The 24,269-nt window shown below is 40.9% G+C and overlaps 1 protein-coding gene across 1 annotated transcript in view; it reads right to left on the reverse strand.

Moving 5' to 3' along the window:
- Window positions 1–24,269, reverse strand: part of itga1 (integrin, alpha 1) — a 46,434-nt gene that overhangs the window by 12,113 nt on the left and 10,052 nt on the right. The window contains exons 2-15 of the mRNA XM_080046162.1: window positions 17,801–17,921; window positions 13,241–13,350; window positions 10,298–10,386; window positions 9,043–9,157; window positions 8,241–8,368; window positions 7,374–7,522; window positions 7,014–7,164; window positions 6,661–6,835; window positions 5,426–5,499; window positions 4,010–4,157; window positions 2,712–2,854; window positions 2,138–2,281; window positions 1,560–1,811; window positions 141–271 (exon numbers count right to left, since the gene is read on the reverse strand). Of these exons, the coding sequence (XP_079902288.1) occupies window positions 141–271; window positions 1,560–1,811; window positions 2,138–2,281; window positions 2,712–2,854; window positions 4,010–4,157; window positions 5,426–5,499; window positions 6,661–6,835; window positions 7,014–7,164; window positions 7,374–7,522; window positions 8,241–8,368; window positions 9,043–9,157; window positions 10,298–10,386; window positions 13,241–13,350; window positions 17,801–17,921 (1,930 nt within the window). The remainder of the gene's footprint in view (window positions 1–140; window positions 272–1,559; window positions 1,812–2,137; window positions 2,282–2,711; window positions 2,855–4,009; window positions 4,158–5,425; window positions 5,500–6,660; window positions 6,836–7,013; window positions 7,165–7,373; window positions 7,523–8,240; window positions 8,369–9,042; window positions 9,158–10,297; window positions 10,387–13,240; window positions 13,351–17,800; window positions 17,922–24,269) is intronic.

The raw sequence follows: 24,269 nt of genomic DNA on the forward strand, positions 1-24,269 counted from the left end.
GTATATAATGGACAATGTAAGAGGATGTGGTCTGTGATATGGCCACTGCTGCTGGCAATGATACAACTGGAATGTGTAGTTTTTAAGGAGTGACTGTTTATATATAGTATATATAGTGAGGATGGGTCATGACGTCTCACCAGAACAATGAAGCCCCTCCTAGACCTCCTATGGTGACATCAGTGATTCCATCTCCATTCAGATCCATGACTCCGTGTATGGACTGACCGAAGAATTTCATCTTCTCGCCGTCCCCACCTGCAGGGATATGCTGGACGGACACAAACAAAAAAAAATGAGAGCAAATGAATAGAACATTTTCTGCTTCATGTCTGACTGGCACATTTCCCATAAATGTGGCTAGCGCGTTTGCAGTTTTCCAGACCTAGCGACATTGCACATTTATCCATGTACGTTTGATGCTGATGCTAACTTTAAAGCTGGAGTCAGCGATAATGGAGGACGCTTGTTGTCAAAATCATACATTTTTTTCCTCAAAATCAGTGAACATTTCTTCCCGATCCGCTACCTTTCCTATCCTGTGTGTGGGCTGACAAAAACCCACAGTGTTAATACACAGCCTAGGCTTTGTAATAATAATAATACTGATAAAGAGTATGTAAACAAAGGGGGCCCATCGTAGCTAGCAACATGCCAGTTTGCAGAGCCTAGGATGTGTAGCAAACACACACATAATGCACTGGTAGCGGATCGTGAGGAGATATTAACTGATTATGAAAAAGGTGATTTTCACTACAAGTTCTCAAGCATTGCTGAAGCCACCTTTAACTGTGGTTACACTTCAAAACTCAAGAAGCTACATTCAGTGGATGATTATACAAAGACGAGGAGATAAGATCAAATGGAAGAGGAAGGACGGAGGATGGAGGATGAATGAGGAGGCAGACAAGGAACAGGGAACAGTAACGTCCTGAATGACGACGTAAACCTCAGGAAACTGGTGCTGTTCCCGAGGTCACTGCTCTCCAAAACCCACTTCAGAGGAAAACTTTTGCTGTACGAAGAATGGGACCTGTTTATGCCCAACTTGGAAGTTCTAGATGTGCCAATGGGTGAGAGTGATCCCAGCTGTGTAACTAAGTTACAACAAATTAATTTGTAGCTCTGTGTTTCAACTTCCACCAAACACGTCAAAACATAAGAACCCAAAACATTGTTTTCGACCCGACAGTTGCTAAATACTAGCAACGGGTTTTATACATTTTCTTTCCACTATGATCCGGCAATACAGCGGTCATGTCAGCTGAAAGAAAGAGCCCGCAAGTTACTTGCATCTAGATAATTTTGCTGGCCAACATGGCCATTCCAGGCGTCTACTTTCTGTGTTTACCTTTCGCTCTAGTCAGAAATCCGTGGAGGGCTTGGGCAGATAAACTTTGTTTTGCACGAGTGCTCGTTTTCCACTGCCCACTGATCAACAATGACCATATTTAAGGGAAATATGCAAGGTTAAAATATACCAGAATTTGAATCTAATTCATCAGTAAAAGATATTTTGTGATCAGCATTTCATTGGGTGTCACGTTCTGTGTTCTCACCTGTACATATTTTTCTTTCAGTGAGGTTTTGTCTCCGTGATAGATGTAGACGGCCCCTCGGTGGTCGTTTTCGAAAGGTGCCCCGATCGCCACATCGTTGAACCCGTCGAGGTTGAGGTCTTTCACCGCCGCGATGGCCGTACCAAACCTGGCACCGCATGGCTCATTTTTAATAGAGCAGCTCTCTGAGTGTGCCGTACAACAGGACTGATTGACGGGCTTCAAAGTGAACTGCTGCTCAAACTGGCCATCCTGGTAAAGGAGCAAAGAAAAAGAAAGTGGAGAGTAGAGTTACAGTCAGAAGGGGTGTCGTCACAATCTTTTGAGGACAAATTTCTGTAGACTCTGACACACGTTCTTTGAATGAATGAATGAAGAAATGTATTTCATGCATATGAAAAATAATAAAATAAAATAAAAAGCATGTTACAACATATATTCCATTGACCAGTATTGACATGCCTGAAAAGGACTAGGAAGAAAAATAAACTTATTTAATCCTACCGCTTCTCCACAGCTCAATAAGGTCTATGAAAGACACACACAATCTCACAAAATACCCAATTTTACTTGTGTACCTGGTTGAGTTTGTAGACGTAGACTTGTCCCTGCTCGTCTCTTTCCGTGCCCATGTACATTGGCGCTCCGACCAAGAGGAGATCAGTGTAGCCATCCCCATCCACGTCCAAAGTCTGCAGGACGCTGCCGAAGTAGGAACCAATCTGCACAAAGGAGACAGAAATCATCTGTCAGTGGTGTCCACAGTGCACTGTGTGTGCGCTGGGGGAAAAATGTTTTAATACACAGCCTAGGCTCTGTAAACGGGTATGTAAACAAAGAGTATGCAAACAAATGCGCTTGGACCCGCCCCACTGTAGCCAACAACATGCCCATTTACAGAGTCTAGGCTGTGTACTGGATTTGTTTAGGGCATACTCAGTATAGACAGGTGGCGGATCAACAAAAGTATTTCTGACAACTAGCATTCTCCATAATCGCTGACTCCAGCTTTAAAGCACTGAACATGCTGAGGCATACATTTTTTCTCATCTGTGTGATGCTAACACTTTTCTTTTGAGATGAATACAGCCGTGTTCTATCTAATCATATCTTTTAATCTATGATGAATGACAGCAGCAGGAAAAGGCTCACCTGTTCTCCTTTCAGTATCTGTGTGACCGAAATGTTCTTTTGATCCAGGCGATAGATAACCACCCTGCCGGTGTGGTTGTACCGTGGTGCACCGGTAATGTACAGCTCTCCGTCAGGGGTGGAGGCTGACTGAACATCATAGCCTTGGAGAGACAGAAACACATTCAATTCAATGCACACATAAGCAAGCGTCATCAGGTCAATGTGTCCTTCAGTATGTGCACTTAACAATGCAGTTAGAAAAAACACAACCCGGTCTGGGATATTTTTAAATGCCTCTTCTGCCAGCTGTTTACAGTATACTGTGTGGAGGAAACTATAAAACGGTACTTCAGGAAAAGACACAAATGTGCATGCCCACACCTCACTCACATGGACACAAAGGGCCATGTGTGATAAAGTCTGCAGTCAGACCTTTAGGAATGGGCACGTGCCAACAGCTGAGTTTACAGTACGCGAGCCTCGAACCCACCACCAGTGCTCTTTCTAATGACATGTTGATTAAATAACTTGATATTAAGATGCTGCGGTTGCTCTACGAGCCATAAAAGGCAGCAGGACAGAAAGAGAGGAGCCTGTGTATATTATTTATGTGACTACTAGAGAGAGAGAGAGCGAGACATATTACATATCTTACTCCTCGATGAAACACAGACTCTGTATTCATTCCACAGCTGTAAAATGTCACTTGTTTTGATATATCAAGTATATCTCTCTTTGTTTATCGCAAAAAACTCTAATCTTAGAGACAATTGTTAGTGTAAAAGCTGCTCTCTCCTAGCAGATGTACAGTATGTGTCTGTATTTCACCCCAAACAAATTAATTACAATCTTACGGACACGGCAGGTGAATAGGGTAACATTTTTAACAAATTTCAGCGTGAATTTTTTTTGTTCACTAACTACTTACATTAAAACAATTATTTTTTGTATAACAATAAATGGCTGAATGAATAAATATGCAAATTAAGCAATCTTTGCCTAATTATTCATAGTTTTGCATCGCTCATAAAAAACTAAAATCTAGATGTTGGATTAAGCAACAGTTTAAATCTTTATTTATCAGACAATTAACAATATATGAACAAATCCTTCTGTAATAGCCTTCATAATACTGTAGTGCTAAGAATAATTATGGAAAGTTTAGTTGATGTAAGTTCTTTAAAAGTTGGGCTCTTTTCTCAAAATTGACCGGTGGTCGAAAAAAACATTGTCTTGGCCTGCAGTGTATTGTCTTAAGTGTTCAAAATATGTGAAATATTTCTTTAGTGTATTGAATATATGATGAATAAACTCACCGAGGTACCCAGCAAGTCCTTCGTAGCCTTCCTCAGTCTCTGGGTCATAGAACGTGGTCTTTTTTGGAGTGATTTGTTCTCCTCCGATATGCATTATCACTGTCCCGTTCCAGTCGTATGCTCCCACTGCTCCCAGTAACACGCCATCCTGTGGGAGACAATTACTTCTGTTAGCGAAAGGGGGAAAAAATAACTTAACAGTGGTCAAAAAGCTGTGATGGAAAAAATACTTTACCACAATGTTAAGTACAGAAATATGATCAGCTAAATGTACTATAAGCATCAAGTAAGTGAGGTAAAAAATATTGTATTCCAATTTGAGTAACTTTAAATTCTACATAAGTGCGGAACTTGAGTAAATATTTTGCTGTGCAAAAATATTTAAAAATATAACAATTGCTGGAACACTATCTGGAACACTACATTTTAGTCACTTGATCAATCGGCAGAAAATTAATCAACAACAATTTTGATAAGAAATTTCATTTATTAATGAAAAAGAAGATCAGTTTCTATAAGTAAATATATTGTGTGTTTCTTTTCTTTTTTGTTGACAGGAAACAGAGGGATCTAGTAGGAAGGGGAGGGGTCACACAGGACATGTATCATTGCTCACAATGAACTGTGTCAAGAGGCTCTTTCCCTCCACTGACAATTAAAACAAGGGCCCCCATGTGTTTCTACACACGGTGGAACAACACAGTGTGGTTGTGTCTGGTTGGTTAAGTTGAATGAGCCAGTGACATCGTACACGCAGAGATCGAGGAGGTGATAAATGTGAGTCACGATGGGCAGGAAGGGAAGTGTAAGAAGGCAGCCTGTTTGTTTTCAAATAGATATAGGAAATACCTAACGGATGAATTCGAGGGGTGTGTGTGTGTGTGTGAAGGGTTCAAAAGCAAGCATGTTGTTTTTGACAGTGAACCACCTTCTGACTCATCTTGCCTAGCTGTCTCTCGCATAGCGCCCCACATGCCTGGCGTTTTGGCTTTTGAGCTCTTTCTGTCTTTCCCGTCTTGCACACTCTCATGCAATCAGACCAAACACGGTCAGGCTGAAGTCTGCAGCACTGTGAGCAGGCTGTGTCTGGAAACTTCCACTGACCGGGGTGAATCACCAAAGGGCTGAAGATGCACTGGAGATAACACTATAGCATTGTGTCTGGACCAGTTCATTAATTGAGTAAACGTCCATGCCAATAGACACACACACACTTGTATGCAAGACCGTAGAATAAACAGTTTCTTTTAAACTAAACGCCCACAGACATGTAAACTTTGCTGTGATAGACGGATAAGACGCACTCATCCGTCACAAGGTCTGGTTCAGTGATGTTGCAGTTCAGTCTCTGACTTTTACATTGCAAATATGGTAGTTGTGTATAAGTCTGACATAAATAATTGGATTTATACTTACTTTCGAAGTGTGTGCACTAAATCCAGCTTGGGACATCTCCATCTCAAAGGAGGAGGTGTGATTGCCGGTTGTAGCTGAGGACGGAAATGTTTATTTTAACATTTTTACATATAAATAGAAAGTACATCATGACACTTTGTAAGTATTTCATTGTCACATTACTGATTTATTGAACTATCTTAGAGTATTCAAGTCAAGGAGTCAAATATTTGTCTAGAAAATGATAATAGTGTTCTCTTTAACCCTTTTGCGTATGAATTATGGTAATCTCTGTCATGATTTATTTCCAAAAATAAAAAACCAAACAAAACATTAAAAAACCACAATTGTGTTAACAAACCAAAAATGTATATTATTATGTATTATGTGAAAATGATGAATACAATACACTATTATATTATAAAAAATAATAACATAAAACATAAAACTGCAGTGGTCGATGCACTAAACCCTATGCGTGTAGTATAAGAAAACTGTTTGAATAGCTGTCCACTGCAGTGACCATGCTTAAAGGAATAGTGTAATTTTGGGAAAAACACTTATTCGTAACCCGTTTCTGCAGAACGATAATATTGATATACCACTCTCATGTACGTATGTTGAATATGAAACTAGAGCCAATAGCCCGTCCACTAACACCTCTAAAACTCACAGATTAACACCAAATATTCGTATGAAAGTGTAAAAAATTATGTTTTTAAGGAATTGGTAAACATCAGTTATTTACCCAGCTAGTAGCTTCCCACAGCTATTAAGCTAATCTGTTCTTGTGGTAGCTCCATTCTTCTCAAAGCACACAAAATTAAATCACACATAGCCTCTGTAAGGAAAGAAGCTACTCTCCAAAAAGTAGCTAGAAGTAGCTGGATGACGTCATCAACTAATTTTGTCGCTGGACACTCTTGACAAATGATGTGGCCTAGGGGGTCTGGAAAGATGCTAGATATAGAGCCAAACTTGCCAACACCTCCTCATCTAAATCTTGTCACCGCTAGGACAAGACTCCAGGAAGTCCAACAAAGAAAAAGTCCATCACATAAGCCAGGTAAAACTGCAACTTGTCCTTTAATTATACTTTTTCCCCTTCAAAATACACAAGCAGTCTTTCTGGTATGCTTATTTCCTAAAATGTCTTAATGATATCTTTAAATCTCTAGAGTGCATGAATAGTAAGGTAGATCAACATGTGAAACGTTGTGAGCATTCATACTGTATATGTGATGTAACAACGATACCTTCGAGGGCAAAAATCTTGTTTCCCAGTGTCTCCACAATGTTCAACAACGCCACCTCATCGGACACGTTGAAGAAATGGTCGTGTAGCGGCGAGCTAGAGATGGACTCAATCTCCTTGATAAACTTGTGCACGTCATCTGCACTTTTGTTCTGACGATTGTAGTCTCCCAAAACCTGGAAACAATAATCAACCATTTTCAGTCCATAAAACAGCAAAAAAATAAGTTTTCTTGGTCTCACTTTAAAAAAGGGATCGCAAGGGCAGAACATTAACATTCTCTTCAGATCAGAAAGACACATGACACACGTTAATATTATCTGTGAAAACAACACAAAGGTAGTTTGTACCCACAGCAATGCCAAACCTCTCGATGTCATCTTCCTCCAAACTCGCCATGACCTTATTAAGATTATGGGAGTCATGTGACTCTCCGTCAGTCACAACCACCATGACTTTCTTCACATCACGTCGTCCACCACGCTCTGCCATGAAGCCCTCCTTCCTGTTTGGTGGAAATGTTCAAGATTCAGTCATAAATACCCACATTTTTGGCCTCTGTTGTGTGTTGAAACTGGCTTTATTATAAGTCCCAGTGTATCCACAAGTTTTTAGACCTACTGTACATTTCTAAATACATCCACTATTCCTGCCAGACTCGGATGAATTAATCTACAATTGCCAAATGAGAGTGAGGGGGTTTATCTTGTGTACCTGGCTGTTTCAATGCCCTTGAAAGTCATGGTCTTGACGCCGGTGTGCTGAGGAAGGTCTTTGACGAATGCCAGCAGTTCAGGAGTGTTGTCAAACTGGCTCAAGTTGACCAGGTGACTCACTGTCTCACCGTAGGACACTATGCCCACCTACACAACACAGACACACACACACACACACACACACACACACACACACACACACACACACACACACACACACACACACACACACACACACACACACACACACACACACACACACACGCAATTTTCTTGTAAACGTTATACAACATTAGATTTGTTTTTCCTTTTCCTTTCCGCCCCTTTCTATGTTCTCCTCTTCTCTTCGGCCCCTCCCAGACAGTCTGCTGAGGATGTGGGGTTGATATGACACAATGTCCTTTATACAGAAAGCAGAGAGGACTGCAGCAGCCATGGAAGATGTGACTTACAGCCATGTTGGGCTCCACAGTGAGAAGACTTTCCAGTGTTTCCCTCTGGAAAACTCCACAAGCCCCAGGCTAGATCAATATATCCATAATAAAAGACTAACCACCCACTGGGAGAGCGGTCCAACACAAGTGGACAGAAATACCCTCAAGGTATAACTCACTATGGCAAAGGCTAAACTTACTTTAAAGAATAAAAAGCCTTCAGTTTATACAGTCATTGAGTTATTCTCACTGTTGGCACCATGTGGAAAATTCCATAACGGAGGGCACTTAAGTCATTAAATATAATATAATATGAAAAATCGAGTTGGCAGTGAGTATATTCCTTCATTCATCTCTTTTAACCATGTATTCATCCATCCATGTTTAATTCCACATGTCTCTTTATGCTTTTGTTTATGAATGGAACTGACCTGCGAGTCTTTTGGTCCAATGTTAATATTCTTGATCAAACTTTGCAGAAAATTGATGATACTGGACCAGGGGTAGATACTGTTCGATCCATCCAGGACTATCACGATGTCCAGCGCCTTTGCACACTCTGCGACAAAGACAGAAATTGCAGTCGATTCAATGATACGCTTGGAATTTGAAATGTATCCGCATGTACAGTAGTTACAGGTAAGCATTGCTGACGGATGAGATGGGCCACACATTGTACCACTAATGAAGAGGGTGATATTGCATGGTTATGGAGTACAAGGTATGACATCTTCCACAGTGAGGAAGTTGTTTTATTGATTTCCCCACTTCTGATGATCAGGGTGCAAAAGTGTTTGATTCTGATAAAGGATAAAGGCAGAGGAAGTGACACTGAAAGAGTCCAGAAGAATAGAAAGAGAAAGAGAAAATGACTGTTGTAGAATGTTTACTCTCCCCGGTTCTTTCTAGGCCGTTTCCTTCCTGGGAAGCAGAGTGCGGGCCTTGTAAACTGTCTCCTAACTTGGGCATGCAACGCGGCAGAAGGGCTGGGCTGGGCCGGGCCCCGAGAGGGACAGGGGGTCGCAGACAAGTTTACATTTAGAAGAATGCTCTAATCTCTTAAGGGAGGGTGAGTCTGATGTCAGGATCTTTGGGTGGTACTAATGCCAAGAAGTTAGATTATAATCTCTTTATCCACCGACAGGCTAATTGTGCTGTTTGCTGTCACGTCCCATAGTGGATCTGCTGTGTCTTATTTGTCTGACAGGCGGCGTAGCGTGGCGTATAGCTTACCTTGCACGGCCGGAGCAATAGAGTTGAGGACCTGGAAGGAAGAGCTGACATTGGCACACACTCCTGAGATGTACTGCTGCTGGCCACACATGTAGCCGTACTGAGGACCGCAGGCCTGTGGACACGGGAGACACACACACACAAATTGAGTCTCTATTCACCCGAGAAAATCAAAACGCACAGGCTGTCACTGGTTAGCTTTCCACTAGCGTGAGGTCATGGTTGATGGGAGCAGTTCAGGGAAACAGTAGACAGAAACCAAGAGGAAAGAACTACTCAAACCGAGGATTATACCGACTATTAAAAGCCACCATAGATCCTTTCAGACTATACTTCGCCAGAGAGAAAAAAAGAGGAGAAGGAAACAGGGAAATTGAGCATGCAGAGAAGTAGGGCTTAAAAATGACAGACAGTAACTGGAAAATTAAATAGCATCTATTAATCAGCCCTATTTCCTTTAGATTTCCCTGCAGGGCTTTCCTTAGATTCAGAGGGACATGCTACTGGAGTTGTACAAGACCAATGCTGTGTCTCAAATCGCATACTTCTGTACTTACGCTTGCTATTTTGAGTTCACAAGTGTGTTCACACTCCTGCTAAAGTATGGCAAAATGCAGTGCACACAGAAGTACCTGGATGATCAAAATGATCAAAATGTTGACTGTGGAAAAATGGATGCTCATTTGCCACAATTTGTCGTTATATATTAGAAAGATAAATGAATGATTGGGTTATGCATCCAGCCCTCTCCTTGTCAAATTGTCCATTAAAATTAAATTTTCGGTTAACTTTAAATGGTGTAGAATTACAGCATAGTTACACAGGAGCAGTGTTGAGGATTGACCTTAACGCTTGTGTTAACCACGTTAGCTGTCACATGCTGTTATTGGACCAAATACATTATTTTTTGTCCATTATTTCTGGAATTGTTAACACCCTGTTAATCTCATAATCATGCATAAATAAGATTTTACTGGAGTTCATAACCATAAAACCCTAATGGGCGTCGCCACATCCTACGCACTCATTTCATACATTTCTGCATTTGTACGGTTGGTTCGCAGTATCCTGTTACATTCCCAGGACATGAAGCCCCAGTGGGAAACATGGAGGGTCAAGCCCACTGTTTCCATAGAGTGCAGAGGTCTAGTGAACATATACTCAATGTTTCGCTCCTTCGTTTGTCGTTTGGCATGGAAGATTTACTGCAGAGACCCTCTCTTTTTATACATTAAAGAGTGAATTCCCCCCTTACCAGAAATCCTCCATTGGGACTGGTCACCAGTGTGCTTCCCATGGTCATGTTCTCCTTGACTTCTTTCAAGTTGGGAACTGTTGTGTTTGCTGAGAGAAATAGGGACGAAATAAACAAAGTCAGCGAGACAAACAACAGGGGGAAGAACAGCTGGAGAAATTCCTCTTTTGGATTTTCCCATAGGAAGGGAGCAGCTTGGCCTTCTTCCCCACTTACGCCTTTCCCCTCGGAAGATGCAATAACCACTGACATGATGTGGTTAAATATAGGATTGTTGCATTAGTTAACTGTAACGTCTCTCAGGGTGTAGCTTATGGCAATTAATAAATGATACAGAGCGCGGAACCAAAATGTTTTGTTGATAAACATCCGATCTCCTAATCATCAGTTGGTGATTAGGAGCAACGGAGGACTCAAATCATTGGGCAATCACAACATGTGGCTAAAATTAGCATGTTATGAAAAAAAAACTGTTGCTTCATCCAGGAATGCTTTAATTTTCTTCCAAAAGGGGATCCACATTCTCACACACTCTCCCACAGGCCGTTTCAATTTTAAAAATCCAGCTCTTGACCGACCGATCTCCATGGGGGCGTTTTGACGTATGACCAGTTCTGATTCTCATTAGCAGCCAGTAATGACAAATGTGCTTTTCCTTTGAAAAATAACTGTTAGTGGTTAGTAGTGGTTGCGTAACAACTTTTGCCCGATGCATCATCGCTGTCTGAATACAGATCCCTGTCTCTTCCTTGTATCTTTCCTCTATTTCCTGGCTTCAAGCTAACTAGAACGTTTTGAAGATCCCTGGATTAAAAGATCTTTTTATAACTCTGTTTTCTAAGGTAACCTTTTCCTTATTTTATTAACTATATATGATACATTGAGTGACATGCACCTCATGACACATCCACGTGGGACTGAGGGCAGCTTTGAGGACAGACAGAGGAGAATGCACTCTTTGTCCTTAGTGAACTGTGAACTCCAGATAACTATCAGACCAATGAAGAAGTATCACACAATCCCTCTTAGTCTAGAGCAGCCTCTTGAAACAATCCAAAAGAACAGGTCTAACACTTGTAAAGTGGCATCTATTTAAATAAATCACCATTATAACCAGTGCTTTACAAGGAAGTGGCTATGAATGGTAATGTCTTTCTGATACAGGTTAGTTATCATGTCACTATAACCGGGGGGGATCTCTGAATCGACTGAATTATAAGTGTAACATTTCAGTTACTTCAGCTACAGACACACTGCATGCATGAACCTACTTGTTGTTTTGTGTTTCTTAAGATTCCTAACTTGATATTTCACAATTGAAAGTATATGCAGTATGTCGTTGTTCTTCCGCTCGCAAGGCTCAAGCCTGAATATTTCCAATTGTTCCGACAACAGATTATGTTTATTGTTTGTCATTTGGATTCAGTTTTTCCAAACAAAGTGCAAACATGTTGCAGTGCTGTTTGGCAGAATCACAGCTGTTGGGACTTTTCTTGCCAGTTAGTTTGTCATCACGTACAACAGTCCTGGCCTTTTCTGGTTTTTATTGGTCTGATTAAAAATTACAACACAACACCACAAATGTAACTCTGCTCATTATGGTTTGGCATATCTCTCTCTCTCTCTCTCTCTCTCTCTCTCTCTCTCTCTCTCTCTCTTTCTCTTTCTCTCTCCCTCTCTCCCTCTGGAGAAGTGCAAATCTAGTGTGGAGACAGGTCTGGCAATGTGAGACTATGAGTTTCATCGAACATCGAAATCACTCCATCAGTCCATGTACAGGAAGAGATGAAACCCTTTCCCTCAAAGAAACCTCATCCTGAACCCTTCCTTCTTCTGGGATCATGTCCGTCCTGTAGTTCCAAAGAACATGACTAAATATTCAGCAGAATTGTTGTGGTTTTCTAAATAAATCCAAGGTGTGTCACGCAGTTGTCGCTTCACATTAATACACAGCGCTATTGATGCAGTCGCCATGTGAACCACTCCTTAGTTGTTTGCTGAGCGGTCTGGATCTGCCTGCCAGGCTCAATCGATTCCCGGTGGACATTTTCCAGATCAAACTAGTATGTGAGATTTTTAGGCCGTCTTTTTGCCCGTCTTACTCATCCGAGATAAAAAAAAGAAAACAGCCCATGTGAGGGGGAGTATTATTTCCAGCCTTGACTTTATTATCACTTTATTACTGCCAAATCATTTACCAAACTAAAATTCCTGCTATACTTGGCCGCTTCGAGGTGTTAAAAACGCTGTGTTGAAAAGTTTGAATCCCCGAGCTGAGAGTTGGAGTGCATATCTACTGTACACGCTGGCTCTCCTCTCGATCCTCTTGTGTCAACACAAATGCTCTGATGACGGGGAGCTAAGTCGTGTTTATCTATTTAATTAAGATATAATTGGAAGGACGAAAAACATTAAAACCTTGTTTATTTACTGTCTTCCCGTTTCTGATGGGCCTCGCTTCCTCCCCACCAGGGCCCAGTCAGATATAAACACAAAGCAACTACAATTACACAAAAATCTGCCATTTTACAGTTCATATCAGGACTGCATCTACTGATTTTCATTATCCTGTCGTGTCCTGGTTATTTTTCTCAATTAAACAGATTTGTTTAATATGTTAAGGATAGACATAAAAACCCTGTTTTAATTTCCTAGACCTCAAGATGTCATCTTCAAAGGTCTTGTTTTGTTTCTTGACCAACGAGTCCAAAACCAAATTATATTAAATGTACATTATTAGACAGACAAAACTAAGCAACTGAGAAGCTGGAACCAGAAAACGTTTGGCAGTTTGGGTTAGAAAAATGGCGCGCACACAAAAAGTAATTATTGAGCATTCAGACAGATACATTATATACACACACACACACACACACACACACACACACACACACACACACACACACACACACACACACACACACACACACACAGTATTCTTACTAGGCAGGTCCAGTTTGATACACTTTTTGTCCTTCGTCCACACAGGACACTTGTAGACGTCTCCAGTCCGTTTGGCTGGCTGGCCCGACAGCGGGGAGCCAATCAGAACCCTGAATCAATAAACCACAGTTGGGATTGGTTGGTTAGAAACCCTGCCAAAAACCACACAAACAGCATCACAGCTTTACAATTGTGACAATGGGCTCAAATATTATCGCAGGAGTTTAAGCATTGGCAAGAGGGTAGCTGTGACTTGGAGCGGCTATTTAGATTACCCTTAATTATACTGACATAGTTAAATTAAACCTAAACACCAGGTTCAGATTCCCTAATGAGGCTGTTATGGTTTATTATAATTGGCTCGTGAATCTGTGGGTGTCATATTATGATACTATCACCATGAAACTCTAGCATGAAACTCAAATAACAGCTCACATACACGCAAAGAAACACTTAATTAACCTTTCGGTTTTCCCTCATTACGGTACAGTGTGTGTGTGTGTGTGTGTGTGTGTGTGTGTGTGTGTGTGTGTGTGTGTGTGTGTGTGTGTGTGTGTGTGTGTGTGTGTGTGTGTGTGTGTGTGTGTGTGTGTGTGTGTGTGTGTAAAAGTGGTAAAATACAGGGCATGTTCAGTAAAGCACAACTGCATGCCCGCTAGTGTTACACATCCACGTTGTGTGAGTCTCGTAACATCGTGTCGCCCAATCAGTAAACTGATGCTAAAAAAGAGCCGGTCATCTGCCCTCCTCCAAACACACAGGCTTATTAACATTCCTGGCCTCTAATGGGCCCTGGTCATCTGAAACATCTGAGACACAGAGCCCAACAACAACACACTCTCTCTCTGTGCCCACTCCACTATCAGCCGTCTGTGAGAAACACCACAACGTTATTGATTCATTTATGATGAATGAATACTCAACAGGGTGAACCATAGCCGCATGTTATTCGAATCTATTATGTAAACGATGTTGAGGTAATTGACAGATCGTTAAAGACGGACACATTTCACCAAGGCCCTATAGTTCTCAGCTTATTTTCTTTCTTTCCTGCTAGCACCACAGCAGAAAAGGTCGCTCTAGAAAAGCCATCTTATCTAAATATAGTTATGGATAGTTTCCTTATCTAAGCAAAATAAATATTTTGATCAGAATATTAAACTTGTTTCAAGGTAAATAAAAGTATGAGATGGAATCGTCTTGCTTTTAAGTTATGTTGACAGTTTTGGTTTGTAGGTCCATCACTTTGATCCAGACTAAAAAATCTCAAGAGATATTTGATGGATTGGCATGACATGTTGTGCATATGTGGTGGTGCTCAAAGGGTCAATCCTATTGACCTTGGTTTTTGATCTAACGCCCCGACTAGCTAAAAATCCAATTTATTACTTGTTAAATGTCTTTGTAAAAACATAAGTACCGAGGAAAACCACAAATATTAACAACATATTCAATATATTTAATATGAAGGATGTAACCTCCTGCTTCCAGGGCTCATGTTGCACTAAGCTAACCGTCACTTGACTGTAACCTAATTTTTTATGGTATTAATGGTACCATTTAGTGGTATCTTCTCATCTATCTCACGGAAAGAAAGCAAATAATCGTATTTCCCAAGACCTGAGGTCAGAAGGGTTTATAGAAAATGATTATGCTAGTTTAAGAAATCTAATCGAGTCCAATTTGCTTGCTCCATTGGCAGATTTTTTCACAAGCGATAATTTGTTTGTTTGTAGAGGGAGCGTTAATAGCTCGGCTCAACTGCAGCATGGCAGGTTTCTGATAAATATGCCAGCAGCAGTCAAGAAGACAAAAACCTAAAGGTGAGCCAAAGGTTGACTCTCTCTGAACTGTCTCTGCCACATGTAACACGTTTTTCCTCAGTGTAGTGGATCCACCTTTCAACACATGCTGAAGTGCACTGAAGAGCTAAAGGGTTGGGGGGGTCAATGGGAGACATCTGCGACCAATCAGTCAGTCACCGGCCCTGCATGTTACACCACCTCTTGATCGCCATCTATTTTCTCAGGAATATACTCCCACATGGACGCACCCAGGGCAACTGACCAAACTCCAAATTTTCCTATTTTCATTCTGTTTCATCTTCTATTTCTCTCATGTTTTCTGTCTTTCATCTGTTCTCGTTAAAACTCCTTCTGTACGGCCTTTATCACTTGTACCTCTTAAGGTTTTTTTTCTCTCAACTGGAACAAAATAGTGCTATTTGTAGATGCAACAGAGCAAATTGTTTTTGTGTTCAGGGAACACTTGATTGGCTCCAATGATTACCCCTTGAGTGAATTACTGTAACTGATGTCATATGAGCTTGATAAGATCATTGCCACACAGAACAGCACATATACTGTAGGTACGGTTGCTGTCAGCTTTGGTGTTGCAACAGGTTGGAGGAAAACAACACTGGTGAAGTAAATAAAGGAGAAATGTAGAGAGAGAAGACAGAGACGCACAGGCCCGTTAACCACACTCTAATAGCTTTTAACAAGGTTTTAAAGCTGTGTTCCCAGACAGTTTAAAGAAAGGAGCCACAGATGCTCAGTTTCATTGTATTTACAGGCTGGGTATATGTGGATACTCTGGTGGGCAGTTTACGGTTAACAGCTAGAGTAATAAAGGCGAGATCTTTTAGTTTTACAGGTGAATTAGAGGGTTTTGGCTTTTGTTTTTGTTGTGGATTTGAATTCAACCGAACAGATTACTTGCCTTGGCAAAACAAAATGTTCTTAAGCAGGAACCCTTTTTTGGCCATGGCTTCTCTGAACCAATAGAGTTGTTCTGATAGGGAAAATTGAATGAGGACCACCAGAGCAGAAATGCAGATGAACACAACAGTTCACGCTGCTAGTTTCCATGCAAACATAACACATTTGAACAGAATTTCCATAAAAATCATTAAAAAAGTTGTTTCCGTCTAATTCAATTATTAGTTGTTGTGTTTGGTTTCATCGAGAAACAGTTGGAGTGTGTAATTCTCCAGCCGGATGCCATTAAATCATTGCAGAGGAAGAGGGCGCAACGAGATGACTAAAAGATGAGTTGAGTCAAACCTCAAATCATTAAAACCAATGTGGAAAACATCATGGTCAAATACTTTCATGTAACTCATGATTCATGCACTTATTCACAGTTTTCCTCCTTTGATATTCTAACACCTTAGCAAACTTATTTTTTTTTTTATATTTAGAATTTTGTTTTGAACTTCCAGTTTTTTTTCTTTTATCCACAAATGGACAATGTGCATAAAAAGCGGTGGGCGGAAATGCACTTTGTGACGCCAGAATTCTGCCTTAGGTCTTTCATGTCTTGAACACCCATAAAACCCACAGTCTAGAAGCTGATTATGAAACATTTCTTACAAACACGGAGGGCATTGTGAGTAGATGTGGTGTCGGGCATGTGAGGAGTTGTGCATGGGTGTGAATATAATGTACAATGCACAGTTTCACAGTTGAATTATTTTTTTTGGACAAATACTGTATATGTAGAATAGGTTTACTTCGGGTTTTGGCAGCTAAAGACCAAAACCAAAAAAACGATCGTTCTTGCAATTATTTTTGCTGTAAAAAAAAAAAAAAAAAAAAAAAAGCAATTCTCTTCAGATAACAAGAATATTATGTATAAGTAGAGGAAATGGGCTTTTATTTTCTTAAGTTTATAAAATAATGGACATGACAGGAAAATGTGTTTTGTTATAACATCTTGATCATTTAATTTTCTCGAGATGTCAACCTGTTTAACTTACTGATCTTGTAATAACAGCAATTAGTATTAGAAGTAATGAGAGGAAACAACCTTTTGAATTCACATGCTCATGAGAAAACCGCATTAAATACTCATTTCACGCATGGCTGCTGTCAGCTTCCATAGTAAAACACAACTTTATGTTATCGTTGTGATCCTTCAACATGTTTTTACAGGATAGCAGACTGAATATGTCATCCATCCACACAATGAAGTCATTAGGTTTTTAGAGAGCACAAAGCACTCAACCCCCTGAGCTCAATCATTTTCTGTTCTGTCACAGTGGTAGATTTTATTTCCCCCAAAAGACACTTTAGTTATTGCCCATGGTTAGATCGCCCTTGCTTCCTTGCAGTTGGCATAAACGAGAAATGAAAATGAAAGAGTTTTTTTTACCTCTATTGTACTGCACTGTGAGTGTAAATGAATTTTCTTTTAGACTGACTCAACATGAGAAGAACAATTTAAAGCGTATAAGCATGAGCGATGATAACTCAAAGTATTATTGTGCTCGTAATAAGTGCAATAAGATGAAAATGTACTGTCACTCCCCTTTTCTGCATATTTTAACTTGTGCAGCTGCTGCCTTTATGGTAATATGACCACTTTTAAATCAGACAGGCGCCTTGTTGGGAGGGTAATGAAAATGTTACAGGCTCTGACCAAACATCATGTTAAATTGCCATCACATGGTGCATGTCTGATATTGGGGCTTGTGTTTCCTGGAAATGGTGTTTTGGAAAAAGAGGATGACAAACTACAACCTGCAGGACTTCCAAATGAACAGCCGACGACACTCACCATTTCCCCTCGCTGTTCTCAAACTGCTGGACGGTGTAGCCAAACATGTCCTCCAATGGACCGTCGAACGACAAACCATTCTTCTGGTCCACGTTGAAGGACAGCACGCAGGCCAGCAGCACTGCAGAGACAGAGAGAGGGAAAGAGGAAAAGGTCAGACAGGATGCCATAGAGACTGCTGTTTACTACTGTGCTGCGCTCCACTGTGAATTCAGATTAAATGATCTATCTGAATAATAAATAATCAAATCCTGAAATAGAAGACTTGTGTATTCATTTTCCATTATACCGTACGTCAATAAGTAGAAGGTCAGCATTCATAAACATTCCTAGTAAATATTTATAAGATATTGCAATAGAAGATGCAACCCGGAAATGAAAAATAAACACATCTAGCAATAGAATAAATTAATAAATAATAGGCATTTTGATAATGAAGCTACAGTATTTACTTATATGGAGTGATAGAGATCGTATACTGAGATGAGGGATGAACTGTGTGAACCATATCACACATACACAGATACGCACGCACGCACACGCACACACACACACACACACACACACACACACACACACGTCATTTTGGAGAACACTGCAGGAATTTCAAACATCAATGTGAAGCACTTTGGTCAGAGTCAAGGACAATGACTTCTTCTCTGCACTGTGCACAGTCTGCGTCCGTCTGTCACCGAGCTGAGCATATATCACAGAGGCTCTACAGTATATGAATCCATCCATGTCTCATTGTGCCCGCGCTACAATGACACTCTTTATATCGACTGTGCCAAGGGAATTCCTCCAGTCTAATTTATTCAATTCCCGGACTTGTGAGGGAGTGCAGAGGAGTGGAGGAAACAGAGGGATTTAAGAAAAAAAGAACGACTAGACAGAAACCACATACATGGAGACGCAAATAAAAAGCAGCAATTACTTCTTTCATGGCGATTCTTTGTAGCTAATGTGTCTGACCCAAACAACCCAATAGAGAGATTCCACATGAAGTCTGGATTGTGCTGTCAAAGTAATTATAGATGTGTTTAGCCACGCTAGCCGGTGCAGCTGAAGGGATGACAGTTCGGTCAGTCATTCCACCCACTTTGGTCAAGTCTGAAATGTGTCAACAAATAAGAGATGGACTGCTATGACATGTTGTCCGTAGAGAATCAATACTAAATTTAACTTCCTGACTTGTCCTCTAGTGCCACAATTATTGGATGGTCCAGAATGAAATATTTTAAAAACTGGGTGTCATATTTTGTAATAACTGTTTAGTCCACTATAAACACAACACTGATTTGATTTGATTCATGAACAAATACCTAGCGAACTAATGACATTCCCATCAGCCTCAGCTGTACTTTTTGCTAAGTGCTCATTTGAAAATGTTATTTCAACATATACAACTATGTACAACACTAACTGCTAAGCATTGTAAAGGGGTCGCTCTTAGGAACTAACCAATAGAGAATTATCCTCCCTTTCTACAGGCACAATCATGAGCGGTTGATTATGTTTAGTTTGGTTGTGCATGTTCACAGTACATGTCTGTAGAAGATGACATCTAGGGCAATAATAACTGGAATCAGTGCATGTATCTAGGCTGTAACTCAAGTGGGCTTATAGGTTCATGAATTACTTGCAATTAGGTCTGTTACCAGCCCCTCTCACTGCTTTCTTATAAACAGAGGACTTGTGAAAACACACTGCTGCCAGTCATCATCCAGTCATGTTTAGATGTTGATCACATATAAGATTACACTCTTTACACTCCCTGCTGAGAGAGAGAGAGAGAGACAGAGAGAGAGAAAGAGAGACAGAGAGAGAGAGAGAGAACCAGACCTGCAGAGTCATATACTGGAATCCCAGCCAAGAAATATTATCCCCCCTGTTTCTCCCTGGCTCATTTCTGTACTTCCTCTGTTACCCCCTCTCCATCTCTCTGAGAAGCTCCATTTCCTGTTCCTATTAACCTGATTATAGACATCCCCTCAAATCCACAGGTACACGCACAAACACACGCACGCGCACACACACACACACCCACACAGCTAATTTAGCTGATTCAAGATGGCTGAGGGCCAACTCGGCCTTTTTCATTTATCGCCGACTGAGCTCAAGTACACTTCAGAGTCACGCTGGCCTGAGCTCTAAATTACACAGGAACGTCCTCTGTGCTTTGGCAGACACGTCTTCTGTTTATGCCAATCTCATTAGGCAGAGTTTGGTGAATCCTCCCTGGCTCTGGTCCGCTTAGCTGAAACCCAGCGAGTTATGTAACAGGCTATTTTAGTGAGCTGGGCTAACATCTGCCCTGGAAAACCAATAAGTGGACTTCTCCCTTTTTTTGTGGATGGAAATGGCCTTATGAGCCTCTGAGGTATTAGCATATAAAGCTGTCCATCAAGCTGTCTATTGTTCTCTCTGTTACACGTGGTGGGCACAGCAGAAGTGGTTTCAGCCATGCCCGGTCCAAACTGAAATATCTCCACAACTATTGGATTTATTGCAGTGACACATTTATGTTTCGCTCAGGATCAATAGTGAGAACTTAAGCGATTCCCTAGGTTTGTCCAAATACTTTGGTGTAATTAAGTATTACATTTTAATGATATTCTCAACAGTTGTACTTTTTGCTAACATGCTAGATGGAGATCACACACCTGCTAAACATAAGCATGTTAGCATTTTTTTGTGAACATGTAAGCCTGCTGACATTTGTATTTAAAAGGATACAGCTTGGAGTTGCTAGCATAGTAGACTCTTGTATCAATAGAAATGGGACACTGACAGATAAAATACAGTTTATGTATGTCTTTGTTTATCGTAAGAAGAATCTTGTTTCTGCTCACCAGAAACTTGAAACTCAAATGATCAACCAATGAGTCTGTTTTGGCTCAATCTCCACGTGGTCCTGATTGATCTTGGCAGCCTGTCAGCCACACTTAACCACAATAAAACCCTGCTGCCCTCTCTCCTCTACCTAAACGACTCCATGACAATTCTGCAAGACGTCAAACCAAGTGCCAAATGTCAGATCTGTCTGATACAGCCTGGGCAGAAAAGCAGCACAGATCAGCACCTAACCAGCTATGAAAATGACCTCAGGTCAGCACCTGTGGGCTTCAAAGCCCCATTCAGCCACAGTAAAAACAAACGCCCGACTGGCACCTGCTCATCTGTAACATATCTAACCAACTATGACCAGCTTTAAAGCTTAACGCAAATCAGCACCTGTGGGGTAACAAAGTTATAAAGTGACTGTGAGGCTCAACCTTCATCAGGTGTAGTAAGAAACACGTGTCAGCAACACGTAAAGCTGATCCAAGACAAGACAGGTGAAACAAATCCTCTCAAATTAAAGTGAGCAAACTTCTGTAGGGGCCCAGACACTGGATCACACGTTAAAGATACATCAGAATGAAAGAATGAAAGAAATGTTTTTATGATGGACTTGGGGTCTTACCCTCCAGAAGAACAAGGGCTTTGGGTGGGACCTGGACCTTTATGATCCATGTGCTGATGTTTAACTATAGACACAACTGGCACAAGGAGAAGCCTCATTCTCTGGCATGGCCGCGGGCAGCCTGGAGCCATGAAAGAGTTATGAAACTGAAATATTTCCAGATCCCCTCCTTTTGTTCTTTTATCATTATCTGTTTTTTCTTCTCCAAAGCCTCACCTTCAAAACTTTCCCATCATACTTTCCTATGATCCACTTCAGACTCTTTACTTTGATTTTTTTTTCTAGTTTTGTGCTCAAAACAAGTAGCCAAACTTCTCTCTTTTCTAATAACTCTAGGAATGGTTAGTCACGAGCCTAACTGTTTTAGCTCTTGACTTAATTTTCTCATTTAGCTGTCTGATGGGCTTACTTCTTGCAGTACGTGGGTGTGCGGTGGACTCAAGAGGTCATGAATGTGGGTGTGTTTGTGTCTTCATGTGCATACGGGGAAAACAAGAGGCCAAATTCCACTGAGTTTCAGTGATAATGTCTGTGAGCAAAGGAGGACATTGAGACTTTGAATGTACAGCGATGCTAGCAGCTCTGTAAGACTGTACTAAAATGCAAATAATGCCAGCATCCTTGTTCACAAATAATTGTCAAGCACAAATTATTACAATCCGATACCTGTCAATACTGTGTCTGGACTGAAAAAAAAACAGTGAGTATACACAGCCTAGGCCCCGCTAACGGGCAGGAGATATTCACTGATTTTGACAAAAAGTGATTGCTTTCTCCAGAACTGCTATCGGGACCAACGGACTGACATTAAAATCCCTATAGCTGCACCATTAGCATGACTCTAAAAAATCATCTCCGTCCAACCCACTCGCTATATAACCTGCTTCCTCTCCAACACCCATTCATTCATTCTCCCATCCCCTCTCTCTCTCCCTCAGGCACATCATCCATCCCTCCACTATTCCTTCCTTATACGTTCATCTCCGTCCCTCCCTTCCTCTCCTCCTCCTCCACCCATTCCGGCATCTCTCTTTCCTCCTTTCCTCACGCATCCTTTCATTCATTGACTGAACACGACCGGCCCGACGGTGTCATGTTCCGCTATCGCTGAAAACCTCCAGATGTATTCTCTGGAGCTCAGTCATTTCACTGGAGCAGAGGACATGCAGGTTTACAAGCAGAGACCGACCCACGCATGACATCACCCCCCCCCCCCAGGACCATTGTCAAGGCTTTCATCCAGGCCAAAAAATCTCTCTATATACAGCAGGGGTGATTGACACTCTGCTAAACCATATCCACGCAGCAGACACGTTCACATGCGGGGTCTGTTAAAACCTGCTGATCACAACCGTTTTAACATACATAGTGCAGCTGGAGTGAGGGGGATTGTGGGATAGATCAAACACCTCTGGAGGAACTAAAAATACACACTCAAACACACCCAAGGGTCAAACAACGACCCTACACCAGATTCAATAAGCAACGTGCAAAAATAATCATACTATGTATGTACAGGATGTGAGGCAAACAGTAAGAGAAAGTGCTGTAACTAGGAGCTTGTGGGTAAACTCCATATTCCTACTCATCACAAACTCTTAAAACCATCCCTGCAGGTTTATTTGGCCAAGGCAGTGAAAGCAAACAGAAAGTTTGAAAGAAAACAGAGACACAATGGAGAATCAAATGGAGTCGAACAATTTCCTGTAAAGCTCTCGAACTAATTCTGACATAACAATAACCATATGTCTTATTCAAACAAATTGCTTTGTATGATTAACATATACAACTCTAAATATAGTTTTACAAAGTCAAAGTGCAATTTATTTGTGCTATGTTTAGTGCGTTTTAACAATCAAGTGATACTCGAGGCTCTTAGCCAGACAGCCACTTAAGAGACCAAAACACTTTGATCCGCACCATCAACTTGGATTGCTCAAATTTTAATTAGCGATAAAGGTAACGGTAGAGTGCCCATAGCTCACTGGCTGCTGTTTAAGGGGACAGATGCAATTCATATATAGGAAAAACTAGTGAGGAAAAGCTTAATGGAAGATTCAAGTTCACTAGGATCGCTCTCATCTTGGTAGAACGGTTTTGGCCTTCTAATTTAGTTCTTCAAAGTAGGCAGATTTTCCCTGAATGTTGAACTATTCTTAGAGATATTTTAAGTGGGATTCAATGGGTTGTTTTTTCAGTATGAACTTTACTGTGTGTGTGTGTTTCTCAAAGCTGCAATGAGAACACAAACACGCCCATATTTCTTAAGCTGAAATGATTGTTTAGTGTGGATCCTAACAGCAGATTAATCTAATTGTCAGTTGTGGGATGTTTTGGAAACTCGTCACTTGCTAAACAAAGATTGAAAAGCAAAAGATCAGCAGAAGCAAATACATGCCAGGAATACAGACTGTTATTGTACTGTCTTAAAAGCGTTCATGCTGTACTGTAACATGTTACAATTTACATATTTTATGTTATTAGTGTGTGACTGAATGGGACTTTTGATCAAGATTTATCTACACATTTAAAACTGAAAAATGCAGTGTTAGAGGTGGTAGGTCACTTTGAACAAGAGAGGTGCTCTTGTTCAATTGTATATGTGACAATGTGTGCACATATACTGTAAGTGTGGACATGGCCTTAGTGGGGGTGAATCCTACTACCCATTATTGAGCCTCACCTCCCCCGCTCTATGTCAAACACACAGACGTGTTCAAAGGAGGTCACGACTCCCATTGATGTTTAGTTTTGACACTGTTATTCCATGGCTACTAAAAAAAAGGTAAGAAAAAAAAAGCACACAAGTACGGTGGCCCTTAGTGTCAAGACACAACAACATTTGATGCAACACAAATAAGGACACTGTTATAATGAGAGACTGTGCAGAGTTTCAGATCACTCCCTTCGCCCCAACCGTCAATGTCATATTTCTCTAACATCCACAGTAAAGTCAAGTTTTGTGTAAAGGGATGATAAAATCTGTTTTTGTAGTGACTTTAG

The sequence above is a fragment of the Ammodytes marinus genome (genome assembly GCF_949987685.1).
Source record: "Ammodytes marinus genome assembly, chromosome: 18".
In the NCBI taxonomy this organism is placed as follows: Eukaryota; Metazoa; Chordata; class Actinopteri; order Uranoscopiformes; family Ammodytidae; genus Ammodytes; species Ammodytes marinus.